This window comes from Lissotriton vulgaris, chromosome 11, assembly GCF_964263255.1.
Source record: "Lissotriton vulgaris chromosome 11, aLisVul1.2, whole genome shotgun sequence".
NCBI lineage: Eukaryota > Metazoa > Chordata > Amphibia > Caudata > Salamandridae > Lissotriton > Lissotriton vulgaris.
Window position 1 is genome coordinate 945,842,846 of NC_141699.1, and position 16,206 is coordinate 945,859,051.

Below are 16,206 nucleotides of genomic sequence, written 5' to 3' on the forward strand. Positions count from 1 at the left end.
TGAAATATATTTGTAGTCTTGTGTAAGCTTTGTTTATGCACCAAAAGGCATTGAAGCACTGCACAAGATATTCCAACAAGTGCTGCTAATTGTAAATGGTTTAACTTGCACATAGGGACCTTTCTAAAGTTGAACAGATATCACAATATTAAGTGATTAAACATAATGCCTGACTGACTTTTGAATAACATAAACGTCAAAACTGTGCAAGACTGAGTTCACGCACACCATCAGGCTATGTAGGCCTTAGTCCTGGCTAACTCACTGGGCACCATCTGTACCACTATCCTGGAAAGGTAACAGTTGGTATGTGCAACCTCCGATCATGGCGACGCTGACTTCCAAAGGAAATCTTGGAAACAGATCTAAACAGTTTTGTTTAGTAACGCATGCTTGCCCAAAGGGAGACACAAGAAATACTCAAATTGGCATTTCAAACATTTATTGAAGCAATAATATTCTTGTGTAAGATTTGTGCAGTGATTGATAGAATGAAACGAAGCAGAGTAATCAGCATCACAAGAACGGTAAAGAAAAAGAATAGTTCGACCATTGTGGTGTTACATGGATTATATTTTTGCATGTAATTATAGTTATGCTGCTACCTAGCTCACCCTATCCTAGTGTGCATAGTGTGGGTACATCTGCCAGAATCCCTGTGGGTAAACTAACTCCTTAGTTACATGTTGGTATGTTTCATATATAGGCCTCTTTTGGTGTAGGGCTGGGCACCAGTCTTCTCAAGAGGTAAACCGGATTCAGCTGGGCATGGTAGGTACTTGAAAGTGAAGTGTGGGTGGGTCTGCACACCTATAGTAAACTGGATTTGTCCGATGGTGAAAACAGTGATTAGCGAATGTTATCTGCGTATGTGCTTGCGAAGCAATGGGAAGGGGTACCACCCCCCTAAGTATAATGTGTCAAGTGAGCCCCTGGAAACCAAGGGCTATGCTGCGCACAGCTCTCAGGCCAAAAAGCCTATAAACTCTTTGCTTCTTCTTTAAACAAACATTTATTCAAGTTTTACTAGTGTATTCATATTCATACTTAGAACATCATGATCTCGAAACATAAAAATAAAACAGTTCATACTCCTTAATGCATGAAATTCAAAAATAACATAACCTTTCTTGTTGAAATAAACACTAGCTCGCAAAGAGACAGAGTGGATAAAAAAACTTGGAACCGTAATCCCGGGGGGTCTTAATGACCATTATGAATTGTTGTGCTTTTTATGAATAACTTGCACCTTTAGAATGGAAGGGGATTTTTGCATTCTTTGTAATACTCAACTATGGATGATTTATCCATTTCTCACTACCTTTCTTTTTCTTTAGTCTCTTTCTCATTTTTACATTTATATCACACTTTATTTTAATTCTTTATTCGGAGGACAACTGTTGTCTCGAACCTTGGCTCCTAGATAGTTTTGTTCCCGATATGGGCGCCATCTTGGAACAGACCACACGATCCACACAGTCCTCTTTCTATGACTAGCACAGCGCGACGCGCGCAAACCTTTATTTTGTTGCTTCGGCAGCTTGTAGGCTTGGCGAGCATAGAGCTTACAGTGGTTTAGATTTGGCGGTGATACGATCATTTCCTAGGTAAGACTCTGGTGTAGGATTGAGATTACGCTATGGTTCATACAGTCAGTATTATATCAGATTTAGTACTTATTGTCATTTCCATTTACCTCTAGAAGGATTTTCGGGCATATGTGATGGAGATTTCCTTCGTAATATAACGTACGGGAGAGGTGAACGTTATTCACTGGGTAAGATGGAGACCCCGGTCCCCGTGTTTTTATAGGGCAATTATTACGTTAGTCGGAGCACATTCAGATTGGGTACTTACATTTAGTATTTATATTTTCACACAGACTGTGGATGTTCATGACAGATGTGACTTCTATTGGAGCCAGCTTGGATTTTCTCTTCACACTTGTGTTTTTGGAGGGTAGGTTCATTTACTTGATTATAGTGAACACTTGGTGCCAGTTACATTAGTGGTGAGTGGATGTATGACATTACAACGCATACTTTTACCACGCATACCATTACAACGCAGTTTTTACAACGCATACCATTACAACGCTTAGCGCTTTGGGGTGCTGGATAGTGAATAGTTTCATTTACTATTCCAACTCTAGTCCCCGTGGACACTAGGGAAGGTGTTGGATAGTAAATTAAACGTATGTCCTATCCTAGAGCGCCCCCCCAGCGCAATGCGTTGTAATGGTTTGCGTTGTGATGACTGCGTTGTAATGGTAGTGCGTGGTAAAAGATTTGTTGTAAAGGTTGTATACCTGGTGAGTATTTAACGAGTGATGTTGCATTACAGAATTTGATGAATCTTGACATCTTTGACCATACTTGATGAGATAGACCTTCTGAAATATAGAGGTACTTTTTACAACCGTTACAATGGCTAGTCACGTGTTAACTCACAAGGAGGTTTCTTTTCACTTATTTTTTGGATTAATTCAACATGAAAGAACAGTACTCTTGGTATCCACTGGAGGACGTTTGTTTTATTGAGCACCTAACAGCAGTCTTTCTCTCTTCTATCTCACCCATTATTCTTTGTAATATTGTGAGGAATGCAAACCCTGAGACTATTGGTGTAGGTGATTACATTAAAAAGTACGCTTTTTTCTAACATCGGATACTGTAAATTTTGTTGTAGACACGTGAACTGAACTATCCCGAGGAACTTCAACTCAATCAAGAGTTATAATAACCCCTGAAGAAGGATTCAGTGTGAACCCGAAATGCATAGGGTTTTTTTTTGTTTTGTTTAATTGACATACAATTGAATATTATTTCAACAAGAAATGATGTTATATTTGAATTTCATGCATTAAGGAGAAGGAACTGTTTTATTTTTATGTTTTGAGATCATGATGTTCTAAGTACGAATATGAATACACTAGTAAAACTTGAATAAATGTTTGTTTAAAGAAGAAGCAAAGAGTTTATAGGCTTTTTGGCCTGAGAGCTGTGCGCAGCATAGCCCTTGGTTTCCAGGGGCTCACTTGACACGTACTTGAAAGTGTCAGCAAAATGCTCCTCTGTTTAAACAAAGTAGTTATGTTGTTTATATAATAAACATCACCCATGATACCAAGCCTGAAGCCCAGTCAAGCTGTCATTATTGATTCTATTCTTGCAGAGCTGTCTGGAGTGAACAACCGACATTACAATTTTGCACAGTGAACTTAGTCCTCGCATGGAATGTTCAAGGCTCTGATAATACCGGTCCTGGGAAGATTGATTCCGGTCCAGGGAAGACATGGCTTGGCAGTTCGGGCTGGACTGTTCCCATGAGGCACCGGGTCAGACTGATTTGCATATGGCCATGTCTGAGCTGGGGTGGCGGAGTGAGCTAAAGAACGGTGATGGATTAAACCCAGATCAGTTGTCTGGGGGTGAGTGTTTGCATTGTCAACGCTCTGTCCATCATCCCCTTTGGTTTTTCTTTGTCCGCCCTAAGTTGGCAGGGTATGCTCAGACGTGAGTCCCTTGCTCACTTTTTCACTGGATTCAAGCAAGCCCGGCTGAAGAAGGCTGTAATGCCAGAAACCGGTCCTGGGAATATTGATTCCAGTCCAGGGAAGACATGGCTTGGCAGTTCGGGCTGGACTGTTCCCATGAGGCACAGGGTCAGACTGATTTGCATATGTCTGAGCTGGGGTGGCGGAGTGAGCTAAAGAACGGTGATGGATTAAACCCAGATCAGTTGACTGGGAGTGAGTGTTTGCATTGTCAACGCTCCGTCCATCATCCCCTTTGGTTCTTCTCTGATAATATGCCTACAAAAATATGTAAATGTAAAAAGAGAATATTATACTATAAGGGAACAAAAACAAATGTGTTCATGTGTCAACGTTCAAGAAAGATGTCAACTTTAAATGTGAGCCTGTAAAATGATGGTGTTCTTGCCTGGGCCCTAACTGAACACATAACAGATCAGGTATTACTTTTAAACTTAATTTTAAATATTTTATCATTTCTTCCTACATAGAAATGGTAAGTTTTGAGATTAGACTAAAGTTTACATTCAGAGAAGTCTATAAGGAATGTGTCTGGCTGGTGGGATAATAACCCATTGGCTCCCATGTTGTAGATGAAGTACTGTGCTTGAGTATCGGTTGCGTGGTGAGCAGCTGTAGACTCATGGTTTTCACCCCACTCTCGGTTGCTTGATATTCTTATGTTTTTGTTTATTTTTTATGGAGAATATATTACACAAAGGACCTCAAAGCATTTTACAATAAACCCAGATGGACCCAGAAGCAGTCTTTACCATAATATCAAACTCTGTATAGATTAGAAAACAAATGAAAGTAAAACTTTACAGAAATCGTTAAAACCAGCACAGATGGGAAGTAGTAAAGGTACAGTTTGAAGAAAAAGAGGGGTGCTCATAGGACTCTATAGGTGAATGTGGAGAGTTCAGGAGAAGAAGGTTCTAGAGGATAAGTAAAATTGGATGCAAGCATAATTTTTCCTAGAAATGTTCTGTAGAGTACAGTCTTGAGGTTTTCTAGAGTCCACCGGTAAAGGCTGGATCTTTAATGTTGCTGGCAGAGTTTGTATTATAGCCATGCCACTGAATGACAGAAACAATGCTTACATGTCAATGAGTTATGAAGTTTCAGACTTCAGGCTAGATTCCCTTATGTGTCTTGTTTTTTCATATTTTACCTCCAGCCCATATTAACTTGGTCTGATACAGAGGAGGTTAAGGCATGGGTGTTGATAGCTTTAAATGGTAAATTCAACGTCCTCAAGGAAGCTTGGGAAACCTGCACCTCTGCTGGAATGTAAAGCTAATGCAGTAGACTCCACTGTCACACACAGATATTCAGTCAACTGAGTAACATGTGAGGGAGCTGTAGTAGCCTAAGAGAAAGCACAGTGATGGCAGGGATGATTTAAAAAAAAAATAACTCTGAAAACCTGAACTTCAACTGGGTGTAGCTCTTGGGCAGCTGTATGTATGATGCAGTCAGTATGCTTGGACTGAGCCATTAGGAATTATTTTGGGACTTGTAATTGTGAACTATTTATTTGCTCTAGTGGTGGGATTTGTAAATCTGGACTAGATTTGTGCACAAGTGTGTGATTGTTGTCTGGATTTGGAACATATGATATGAGTAGGTATTTGAATGGTGAGATTTTGTTTTGCTTGTGACGTTTTAGATTTGGATTCTTGTCATTGTGCTCTCTGATTTCTTATTTTATTTTAGCTGTTGGCTTCTCTTTGATATTAGGGTTAGGGTTGTCACTATCCACTTTGAAACTGTTGGTGAAATAAGACATTTAGCTATTCTCTTTTGTCTCAGCTGATGATTTTCTGGTGGTTTGTAATGTTTTTCTGCATTACTAGAACCATGGAAGGTACCGGTATAATTCTTGATCTGAGAGATGCTGTAGCGGTTAGTGGCAGTTTTGTGGGGGTAAACCTAGTAGCCATGTCCCTTCTACAAAATAGTAATCCCTAGATATTCCAAGACTGAGCACTGATGCTGCTGTGTATTGACATGGTATTTCTATCACTCTCTTTATAATAGTTCAATCTGGTCTTCTTACATAAATTCTAATACACCTTGCCTGCCTTTAGAAATGTATTAACAGCCATACATTGCTGCAAACATAACAGCTAGAAAGCCATGTTCTTTTTGCAGCGAGTTGGAGATATAACTATGCCAAAGAAAAGGATAAAAATGAGCTAGATATGCATAGATAAGGAGATGCTTTGTATTATGATGCTCAAGTCAATATTCTTACAAATACTAGGGTCCTATTTATGTATCAAGCCTAGCTCTTCTAAAGGCATGATGCATCAAATTCAAGTATTAGTTTCATTTGAGACGTTGGGTACTAATGGAATCAAAGCAGCTTTTCTTGTGCATGATTTATTCATCTGTTGAGGTTGGTTGTGCTTTAATGTAGGATAGCTGTTGAAAATTTGCCCTGTCTGCAGGGTCACCCCAGAGTTTTTCCTTCTGTAGATGAACCTGTTTTTGTTGGCATTAGGACTCTGCACTTTACCCGTTCTAACCAGAGCTAAAGTGCTTTCCTTTAAATATGGTAAAATTGGTATACACCTAATTTGTACATGTAATTTACTTCCAATTCCCTGGTAAATGGTACTACATGTACCCAGGGTCTCTAAATCAAATGCTACTAGAGGGCTGCAGCACTCATTGTGCCACCTTCTAAAGTAGCCCTATGAAACATGCCTTAGGCCTGCCACTGCAGCCTTTGTGTGCAGTCATTTCACCCAGCAAAATAAATCTTTTGCCAAGCCTAAACCTTCCACTTAATATATATGCGTTAGGCCTAAGATGGGCCCTAAAGGCTCATTGGGCAGGGTGCTTGGTATTTAAAAGGTAGGACATGTCCTAGCAGTGAAAACTTCCACAGTTGATTTTCACTTTGGCAAAGCTGGCTCTCCCATAAACTAACACTAGGTTATCTTATTGCACTTAATAAGTGATAACTTCAGTTTAAGAACAGATAGAGAAATACTTCTTGTGCTCTTTTGAATTGTAATGTAAAATCATCTTTATAAGTCAGATTTTAAATTACTTTTTTAGAAATATCACTTTTAGAAAGTTGGCATTGCCCTTCTGTCAGTGTTCAGTGTAATCTGACTGTTAATGGCTCTAGTGTGGTGAAATGTGTATTCCCCCCAGACAGTTGACAAAACGCCATTGGGTGTGGAGAAGGAAGTTCTGACCTGAGCAGGATGGACTGAGGGTTGTACCCACTCCCTTCTTCAGCTTCGAAGGGAAGTTTGAAGGCTCTACCCAGCCCGTTTCTGACTTCAGATGATGCCAACCCTGTCATTGGCAGATGCAGCGTACACCTGGCGCTGGCTACCCTTTTTGTCACTCGACAGGCAGGAGCTAAGGGAAAGGGAAACACCGACCAGCATCAGTTCTAGGCTTAGACCAAAGGGTGACCCCACCCACAGGCTGGCACTGGGTATAAAAGTAGCACCCACAGAACCTGAATTCAGAACACATATGGACCTGAGAAGATTCAGAAGAAAGACTGCCCTACTGTCTTAAGAAGGAAGGCTGGGCATGCTTGCCTTGAATCCAGACCCCAGAAGTGCCTCCAATTGCATCGAGGTCCATTTCTACCACAAGCAATGACTATTATTGGCATTTTGTGTCTCTTAGTGCTATTTTTACTCCTTTTAACTTTCCTAACTCAGACAGGCAGCCATTGCCAGGATGGTGTTCCTTCCTTGTTGTCTTTATCTTGTCCAGAACTCCCTGTACCCTCTAGGTGCCCCTTTCTTTTTTCACCTCAACAGCCTTTTGATCACCCTGGTGTGGGCGAGGAAGCAGTCGGGTTGCCCCATCAGTTCTTAAGAGGAACATGAAGGACAGGGACTTGGCGCTTCGGGACATGAAACTTGAATTTTTCGCAGTGCACCTACAACATGCAACTCAATGGTTAATAGAAACAGAAAATTGGCAAAAGAAGTTGTTGCAGGTCATGATTTGGGAGGACACCCTAGTGTGTGTCTACTGATGAGGGGTACATTGAGTATAATGGGGTTACCCAGTGACCCTCAGAACCTGGGTGTCTGAAATCAAAGGTCACGTAGGTTCTGTCGGGAGATAATTACTTTAAGAGGATTTATAAATCTTTCCCCATTCTCTACGCTCCGTGTAATAGCAAAACCATGTATATTGGAGATTCAATGAAATAGGGATTGAGGTCTACTGAATGAACATTTTATATGCATTTTGTACAGCACTGTTTGTATGTTATTCAACCAAAGCACCTTGTCACTTCTAGATCACCTTATCACTAATTTGTTTGTTTGCGCCGCCCTTTTGTTAAAGCCTGACTTAGATATAACCGTAATTGTATACCAGAAAAATGAATTCATATAAGAATACAATTGATATTGATTACATCAATCTATGTGTGTTTACCTTTTTTCTTTTTATTTATAAATGCTGTTACAGAAATTATCAAACTCCCGACAGAGCCTACCTTACGTTTGATTACTGATGAGGGCTGGTCCCTCTGGCCTGCCTACCTGGTACGGCACACTGCCCAGGTGAGGGAGGTGACCGTGAAGAAGATACTAGGTCGAGCCCCCTTTGATATGGAACTGCCGATCTGGGACCTTGAGCACTTTCAGTCCATCGAGCAGGATAGGTCCATGGACAGATGGATGGAGAGGGTATGCCTACTGGCGGGGGATCTCTATCCGGGGGAAGTTTTCTTCACGTTCCACAATGCACAGAACACTTTCAACATACGGTGGGGACACTTCATTTTTTTTGCTAAGCTCGAGAACATGGCCAGAGATGTCTGGTGCACCCACCCAGCAGCCCAGCTGTCGTCACACATGCTGGGTGGCCTCATTCGATGGGGAGAGAGTAGACACCTCTTCATAATTTTTTATAAGGCTCTTAAGGAAGACTTATCCAAATCTCGCCGTTGGAGGAGGGCGGCATGGGAAATAGATTTGGAGTCCGTTTTGAGGACACAGATTGGTAACTTGCATGGAGTCCGGTGAAAGGGTTCTCCTGCAATAATAGGTTGATAATGCTACACTTTACTTTTCTGCAACGTACATACATGACTCCCGCTCAGCTTCATAGAATAGATTGCTCTAGGGAAGTGAAATTTGCTTATTGCCGGGAGGTGAATGCCACCTTTCTGCATCTGGCATGGCAGTATGCTGAGGTACATGGAATCTAGAGGAAGGTGATTCCAAGTGTGGGGGGCACCGTGGGTGAGGGTTGTCCCCTGCACACCAGGGGCATGCCTGCTGGGGATGGTGAAGAGGCCCAGGAGATGCAAGACATCCTACAAATTTCTACAATTAGCATTGTTCTTTGGCTCTAGACCTGATGGAATCCAGGGTGGCAAATGAGGACCTCTGGGTCAGTGATGTGTTCGAATGGGGGACTGCAGAGGAGCATCATACACATCCCATCCGTACTGATGTGAGGGCATTGGAAGAGGTGGCCGCATGGAGGCAGCTGTTAGCTGACTTCAATACATCTGAGGCTCCGGACAGTGACACTGACCATGATGCATGATGGTGCACACTGTGATTAGTTGATGGGGCCACCTAATGCGGATTTCACTGATGCATTGGTAGGGTCGACATGTGGGTGCATGTACTGCTGCTTTATTGGTACAGCTTGTCAGGTTGAGGTAAGCAAGACATGGGGCATGCTGATTGCACATGATGATCTGCACCGACTGTTGTTACATTTTTTTGTTAAAATGCAAAATAAAGATTAAAAAATATATATTAACTCAAGTCCCTCTAACAGAAATTTTGTCGTGTTGGTGTCATTTTGGTTATTAAATTATATTCTATTTTACTAATTCATTTTGGGATTTTTATTGTTTTGAATTTCAGTTGTATTACTGTTGTAGTACTGTACAATACTTCATGTTATATTGATTTATATAGTGCACTAATGGCCGGAGGGGATATCCGACACTTGGCCAGGTGTGTAGATATGAGATGTCCAAGGTACTTATATGAAGAGTCAGGTCTTCAGCTTCTTGTGGAACTAAAGAAGTCAGGAGGAGGGTTCTGATTGTGTTGGGAGGGAGGTTGGTCCATGTGTTCGTTGCAATGTAGGAGAATAAGCAACCTCCAAGTTTGCCTTCGCAGATGCGTGGAATGTGTGAGAGAGAGGCAGAGCGTATGTATCTGGTGGGTTGATGAAAGTGTATGCAGCTGTACAGCGATTCTGGTCCTGTGATGTGTAGGGTTCTGTATGTGTGCTTGAGAAGTACACATTGCCTCAAATTTAAGCCTAACTGATTTGGTCCAAGCTGCCAGAGGGTTAAGCTCAGGTTTATTTGGTCACATTAGTGGTTCACTCTGACAAGTGTTGTGATTATTTGAGGTGGGCTCTCACTCCAACACAACAAATACTCAAATTTAGTACAGTAGCCTTTACGTGTTTACCATTCTTGTTGGATATTCACACAAATACACCAGTGTCTAGTGTGAGAACAATGTTTGAGTTTGTGAGCTGGGGAGGAGCTTTTAACTTAATACATCTCTGTTATGTCTGAAATAATATCAGTGTTATGTTTTATTTTACAGCATCTCCCCAACACTTAGGAGGTATTAGTTTGATGCAAGACTGTTCAACCTTCAGTGCCAACCATGCTGATATTGCAGGTAAGCACTAAGTAGTGGCCAGATGGTCTCACTCTCCTGCAGGAAGCCAATTCTCCAGGAGGCCGAGTGCCTGCATTATTTTCTTCTTTAATTTAAGTGTGTTTTTAATTATGAATGATGCTCAACAAGACAAATCATTGTTAAGCTTAAATAACCACTTTGGGGCACCTGAGCCTTTCACATACAGAAATAAATTAAAAACAATAAAATATTGGTTTTCAGACAATATTAATAATAGCAAAGTTAGAAATCCAAAACAATTGAACGGAAGAGAGATGGCAAGAAAGTGGATTCTATAGTGGAAATTATTACTGTGTGTAAAGCCTGAGCTTTAAGGTCGCCTTAGAAGGCCCTTTTGATGCTTAGGCTTGTAGTTACATTGAAGTTCCTGGTCTATGAGGGAACAATGGGATTGGTTCATTTACATGCCAAAAATCAGTAGATGTTCAGCCATTAGACTTCAAAAAAGTTCTGTTTCATCACTTGACAATACCGTTGCTTTGATGGTTATTTCTATCTGAGGATTATCCACCTCATGAATCTCCCCTAGGTGACAGCAGCTTGAAATGGATCTCCTGCACCAGTTGGTGGTGCTGAGGCTCCATCTCGACGTCAGTACTTCTTCCTGATGCTTTGTCAGTGAGCTCTATATGGTGTTCTGATGTCAGTTTCAGTTTTTGCTGCACTCTTTAATGCGGATCTGGATGGGATTTTCTTTCTAAATTCAATTTTTGTGTTCTTTTAAGGGTCATGCCACATCAAGTAGTATTGTGTTTAAAATCCATTTCAGATATCTCTGACATCAGCCCTCTGAATATAGCGCCTGAGCACAACTTCTAGTCTTGGCCGAGATGTGTCCTCATTGTTTCGATGACCACCAGCGAACATGAGACCAAATGTAGATGAAATGCAACCACGTCAATCAGCGAGATTAAAACTTCTTCATCGGAGACACCCTCCCTTGCATTGTATGCATCACTTGGAACGAGGGACTCTCCTGTTTATTTTGCTGATGGTCACTGGGCAGGTTGTCCAGTCTGCTGGTTCATTTGATGGCTCTGACCTTCACTTCATCTTTGGATTCCACACCTGCCCTAATGGGCATAGGCCCTGGTCTGATGCCTGTCTCCATGCCCAGTGTTGCCAGACCTGCTTCTGGAGTTTCCCACTTCTGATACTGACCCTACTCAAGTGGTGGTATTCACCTATGCCTTACGCACTATAATCCTTCAGTCTTCAAATTGCATATGAGATGCTTGGTCATATTTCTGCAGGTGGTCTCCACTCCTTTCTGACCCGGATGGGCATGCTGACATTTTTTTAGCCCTGACAGCTGCCATTCTGCCATGGAACACCTTGTTGGCTATTTTGCCATGAACTGCACTGGCTTTGGATCCACTATATGACCTTCAAAGGATTGGGACCATGTTGATTGAAGCAATAGGCTAGTGAAGGCAAGCCTTAGTCCAAAGCCTTCTCCCAAAATGCTGCCCCAAGAGAGCAAAGGTGGATCATCTGCTTATTTTGTTAAATATCAACTTCTATATTGGTAAGAGAAAGCAACTTTAATTAGCTTGCTGGCTCTTTAAAAATGAGGCATTCCTGTTTGGGCACTTTGCTGTGTACCCATTGCCTGAAATGAAATGTGCTTAATTTTTACTGGCTCAGTGCCATGCGATCTTTGCATTGCATTCTTCTGGCTGTAATGAAACTTTTACTCACCCAAGACATTACCAGCTTAAGAATTTTCAGCTTAATCATGGGGCTAGATTGGTAGCCTTTGGTCACTCACTGCCTTGCCTATGGGATACACTGGGCTGGTATATTTTATTTTCTGTTATGCAAGACCCTGTGTCTTCTGTTTCTACTCGCACCCTCTTGAAGAAAAATATACTTACCTTTGGTTATGATACTTCTAGTGAACTCTCTCTCACTAAAGATTCCCCACTGACCCACACATCAGCCCCTCCTAAGGATCAGACTTACAAAGCTTGATAAAATGGCAGTTTAGTTTTGTACACTGCACCTCTTCCATTTTGTCAGGCTTGTTTTTACCATGAATGTGGTATAATAAAATGAGAACTTAGAAGGCATTGGGAAATCACTTGTTGAGGCCCTGCTGGAGTAGAGGTGTGGAACCTCTACATCACCTGCTGGTGCTAGAGAGCTGTTTCAAGATATCCAGTCTGGCTCCTCGTCGAAGAGTCAGTTGGTGGCTCATCTCAAGGTAGGTAGAATATTCACCGGAAATTAATGTTCGAGGCATGTGTGGCTGTAGATACACATGCTTTGCATACTCTTGCCATCTAATGTTGGGTCCAGATGTGTGCAAGTTGTTTTTCTTTGTAGTCGTTTTTTGAGTCATGAGATAAAGTGACTCCTCCCCTTGGTAATAATCACATAGGCATTGGCTCCATTGCTAGATTGTTTTCTTTCAATCTTTGGGCGCATTGGTTTGAGTTCGAAGTTCACCCTTACCCTCGTCAGTTGTTATCAAAAGCATTCACATCTTTACGTTTCTAAATCTAAAAAACGCCTTTAGCATCAATGCACACAGAGGCCTTCAGGCCTCGCCCAGCTAGGCCTATCCTTCTATCTCTTCAGCTCTTAACATGCTCCGCTGCTGGAATGGACGCCATTCCATTTCTGCCAGAGGTGCCACACTGCGTACCCGCGAACCAACCATCACCAGCTCAGCAACCTGTGCCTGTCTCCCGATCACAAGGAACAAGACTGAGAGGCCTGCTGATAATTTTGAACGAAAAAAGCTTTACAGGACCGAAGTGCACGTCACAGGGAGATGCAGCGGAGAGAGGTTTACGATAAACCCTACATCTTCGGACACCAGGATGTCAAGGAATAGGAACTCCACAAGGCCTCTGCGGCCAATCACTAGGCTTTTTCTGTCAAAAATTCTGGCTTTGACTTGTAGTTTGACCTTCAGAGGCAGGACCTTCCACTGGGTCACCATACCATGAGTACTGACGTCCACCTCCTGCCACCAAAAAAATGTGGTTCCGACTGAACATAAGGCTCCCCAGCCACCACTGCCAGCAGGCCATGGTTGGCACTGAACATCTACTTCAGATGCCCCGCCCTTGAGCTCTGCACTGAAAGCCCAGCCAAAGTCATCGGTTTCCACACTGAGCCAACCCTATCCATCATGGGCTCTGACCACTTTGGCTCCAAAACTAAACTCCATCTCTACACTGAACATTTCAGGATCAGCATCGAAATCAAACTCCAGTACTCCTATGCAACCAATCCTCCATAAAAAGAAGGAACAGCTCGATGCACGCCAGAACAAAATACATTTGTAGCCTCAGTCTGGCCGCATCTTAACAAACGGTCGGTCAGTGCTCCCTCCATAAAAGCGTTAACTTTTCTTTGGAGAACCAATAGACATGCCTGTACCAGCTAAAAGGAGGAAGACAGACTAGTCTACCAGTCCCTTGTTCCCTCTTCCGCCTTCTTCACCACCTCCACCCTTTATTCCACCACCTCGAACACCTTCACCCTCCACCTCATTCTTGGGGTGATCCCCTAGATATTACTCCGCAGGGGTCCCCACCTTCCTACATGGGTGGGCAAGGGAAGGCGGATTATTTTTATGATGCACCACAACCTCTAGATCCCTAGCCCAATTATGACATTGATACCAAGGGGGGGACAAAGATCTAGACCTATACCCTGCCAGACAATCGCCTATTGAGGACAAAACCTCATATCAGGAGCTCATCAGCAGGGCTGCAAAGTACCCCCAGGTCCTGTTTCATATTTGAAACCCTATCCAGTACACATAGGGCTACCGAAATACCTCCCTGTGTTAAAAGGCATGATGCGTCACACCGATGACATCTTTTAAGACCCTGCGCGTGCAAGCTTCATCACTACAAGGGTCAACAAAAAATACAGAGCCACAACCTCACACCCTGTTTACATCCCACGGCAACTCCATCCTGAGTTGTTACTTGTGCCCAATGCCCATGAGGGCTCATTCACAAACCACAGCTGACGATCCACCTCCTGATAAAGATCCTAAGCCAATTGATGCCTCAGGAAAATTAGTAGATGCTCAGTCTGCCAATCATTGGCGAATTGCAAATAGACAAGGCCTACTAGCCAGGCATGATCATGCTCACAGACCAAATGGAGGAACTTCTGTAGTACCTCCCAGTAGACCATAGGAAATGGGAGAATGAACTCGTAGTGGAGGGCAAACTAATTTCCAATATCTCCATTAGGTGTGCCCTGGACTTCGCTGATACAGCTGCCAGGGGTATTAATACTAGTGTATTATGCAGAAGTCCAGCAAACAACTTTAAATGTCCCGTTTCACAGTGAACACCTTTTTAGTCTAGAAGTAGACTAAGTGTTATAGAAGATGAAGAAGGACACAGAGATTGCCAAGCCCATAGGTGCATTCAACACATCCTCTCCCCATGGCTCCTTTCACCAGTCCTCATATCGAGCAGGCTCAAAAGCAGCAACTTCTGATGCCTCTTCTCCATCGATCACCCGCAAACTCACTACTCCCCTTCACGCATCTATTACAGGAGCACTAATAGGGGTAAAAACTTCAAAGGTTGTGGCAGAGGTGCTTCCTCACATGGTGCTGCACCCGCCAAAAACAGTGACTCTTTGCCTCCCCCACTGACCATTTAACACGTGTCTGGGGTCAATTACAACAGTTTCTTCCCACCGGGCGATACATAACATCAGTTCAGTTGGTGTTGGACCTTATCCAATTAATTTTTTTGTCTGGAGCTCATCACCACACCACCAAACATTCCACCCCGCACTCTCAAACTCTTTCTGGAACATCAAGCACTGCTCAAACAGGATGTTCAAGTTCTCATGCTCAAAGGAGCTATAGAACCCGTCCCTCCAACATCAGGGGTCAGGAGTACACTCCCTGTACTTTCTCGTCCCCCGAAAAGGGTGGTTCATTATGGCCCACCTTGGATCTGAGTCCCTTAACTTATTACATCCTGTCGGAGCATTTCCATATGGTCACCCTCCAGGACGTGGTCCCACTTCTCCAGCAAGGTAACTTTGTCCTTACCGGACTTAAAGGACTCCTACTTTCAGATTCCAATCCATCAAGCACACCACAGATAACTCAAGTTTATCATAGCTGGCAGACCCCATCAGGTCAAAGTTCTCCCATTCGGGGTGACTACTGCACTCCGAGTGTTGCCCAAATGCTTAGCAGTAATAGCAACACATGTACGCAAATAAAACATCCATGTCTTCCCGTTTCTGGACGACTGGCTTATCAAAGCCAGTACCCTTACTCTGTGCCACCAACACACTCAAGTCCCCATAGCTCTGCTTCAGCAGCTAGGGTTTACCATCAATGTAAAAATCCCATCTTTATAGGTTCAGCTGTATTCAGGGGCTATTCTCAACACACATGTGGAATTAGCCTAGCCCAATTTAGCAAGCATACAACATTTCCTTACACTGGTAGCACACTTTCAAACCAATCAACAATTGACAGTCAGAATAGTTATGCGTCTGCTAGGCATGATGTCCTCATACATTTGCATAGTACCACATGCTATATTAAACATATGTCCGCTGAAGGAATGTCTATCACACCAGTGGTCTCCGTCACGGTGTCGGCTACAAGATCTAGTGTTTGTAGGTAGCCTTACTCCTTGCTTTCTGCAGTGGGGGAACACACATAACCTGTTTTAGGGGCGACCGTTTATTGACCCTGTTCCACAAATTGTTCCAACAGCAAACGTCTCCCTCACAGGATGCGGTTCTCCCCTACAGGATCCCTCAGTTCAGGATCTCTGGGACACCAAACATGATCTCTACAACAACCACCTCAAGCTTCAAGCTGTTTTCACCTAGCTTTGAAAAAGTTCTTACCCCACCCGATAGGCAAGGTTTTCTTGGTCCGAACATTCAACATGAAAGCCATGTACTATATACAAAAACAAGGGGGACACACTTTCCACAGTTATCCCACCTATCTCATACTATTGGGCATTGGAC

The 16,206-nt window shown here is 42.9% G+C and overlaps 1 protein-coding gene across 2 annotated transcripts in view; it reads left to right on the forward strand.

Moving 5' to 3' along the window:
• The window catches only part of LOC147683726 (von Willebrand factor A domain-containing protein 5A-like), a 306,655-nt gene that overhangs the window by 251,950 nt on the left and 38,499 nt on the right, over positions 1-16,206 (forward strand). For both annotated transcript variants that reach the window (XM_086944896.1, XM_086944897.1), the window contains one exon: positions 10,120-10,197. In XM_086944896.1, coding sequence (XP_086801022.1) covers positions 10,120-10,197 — 78 coding nt within the window. The remainder of the gene's footprint in view (positions 1-10,119; positions 10,198-16,206) is intronic.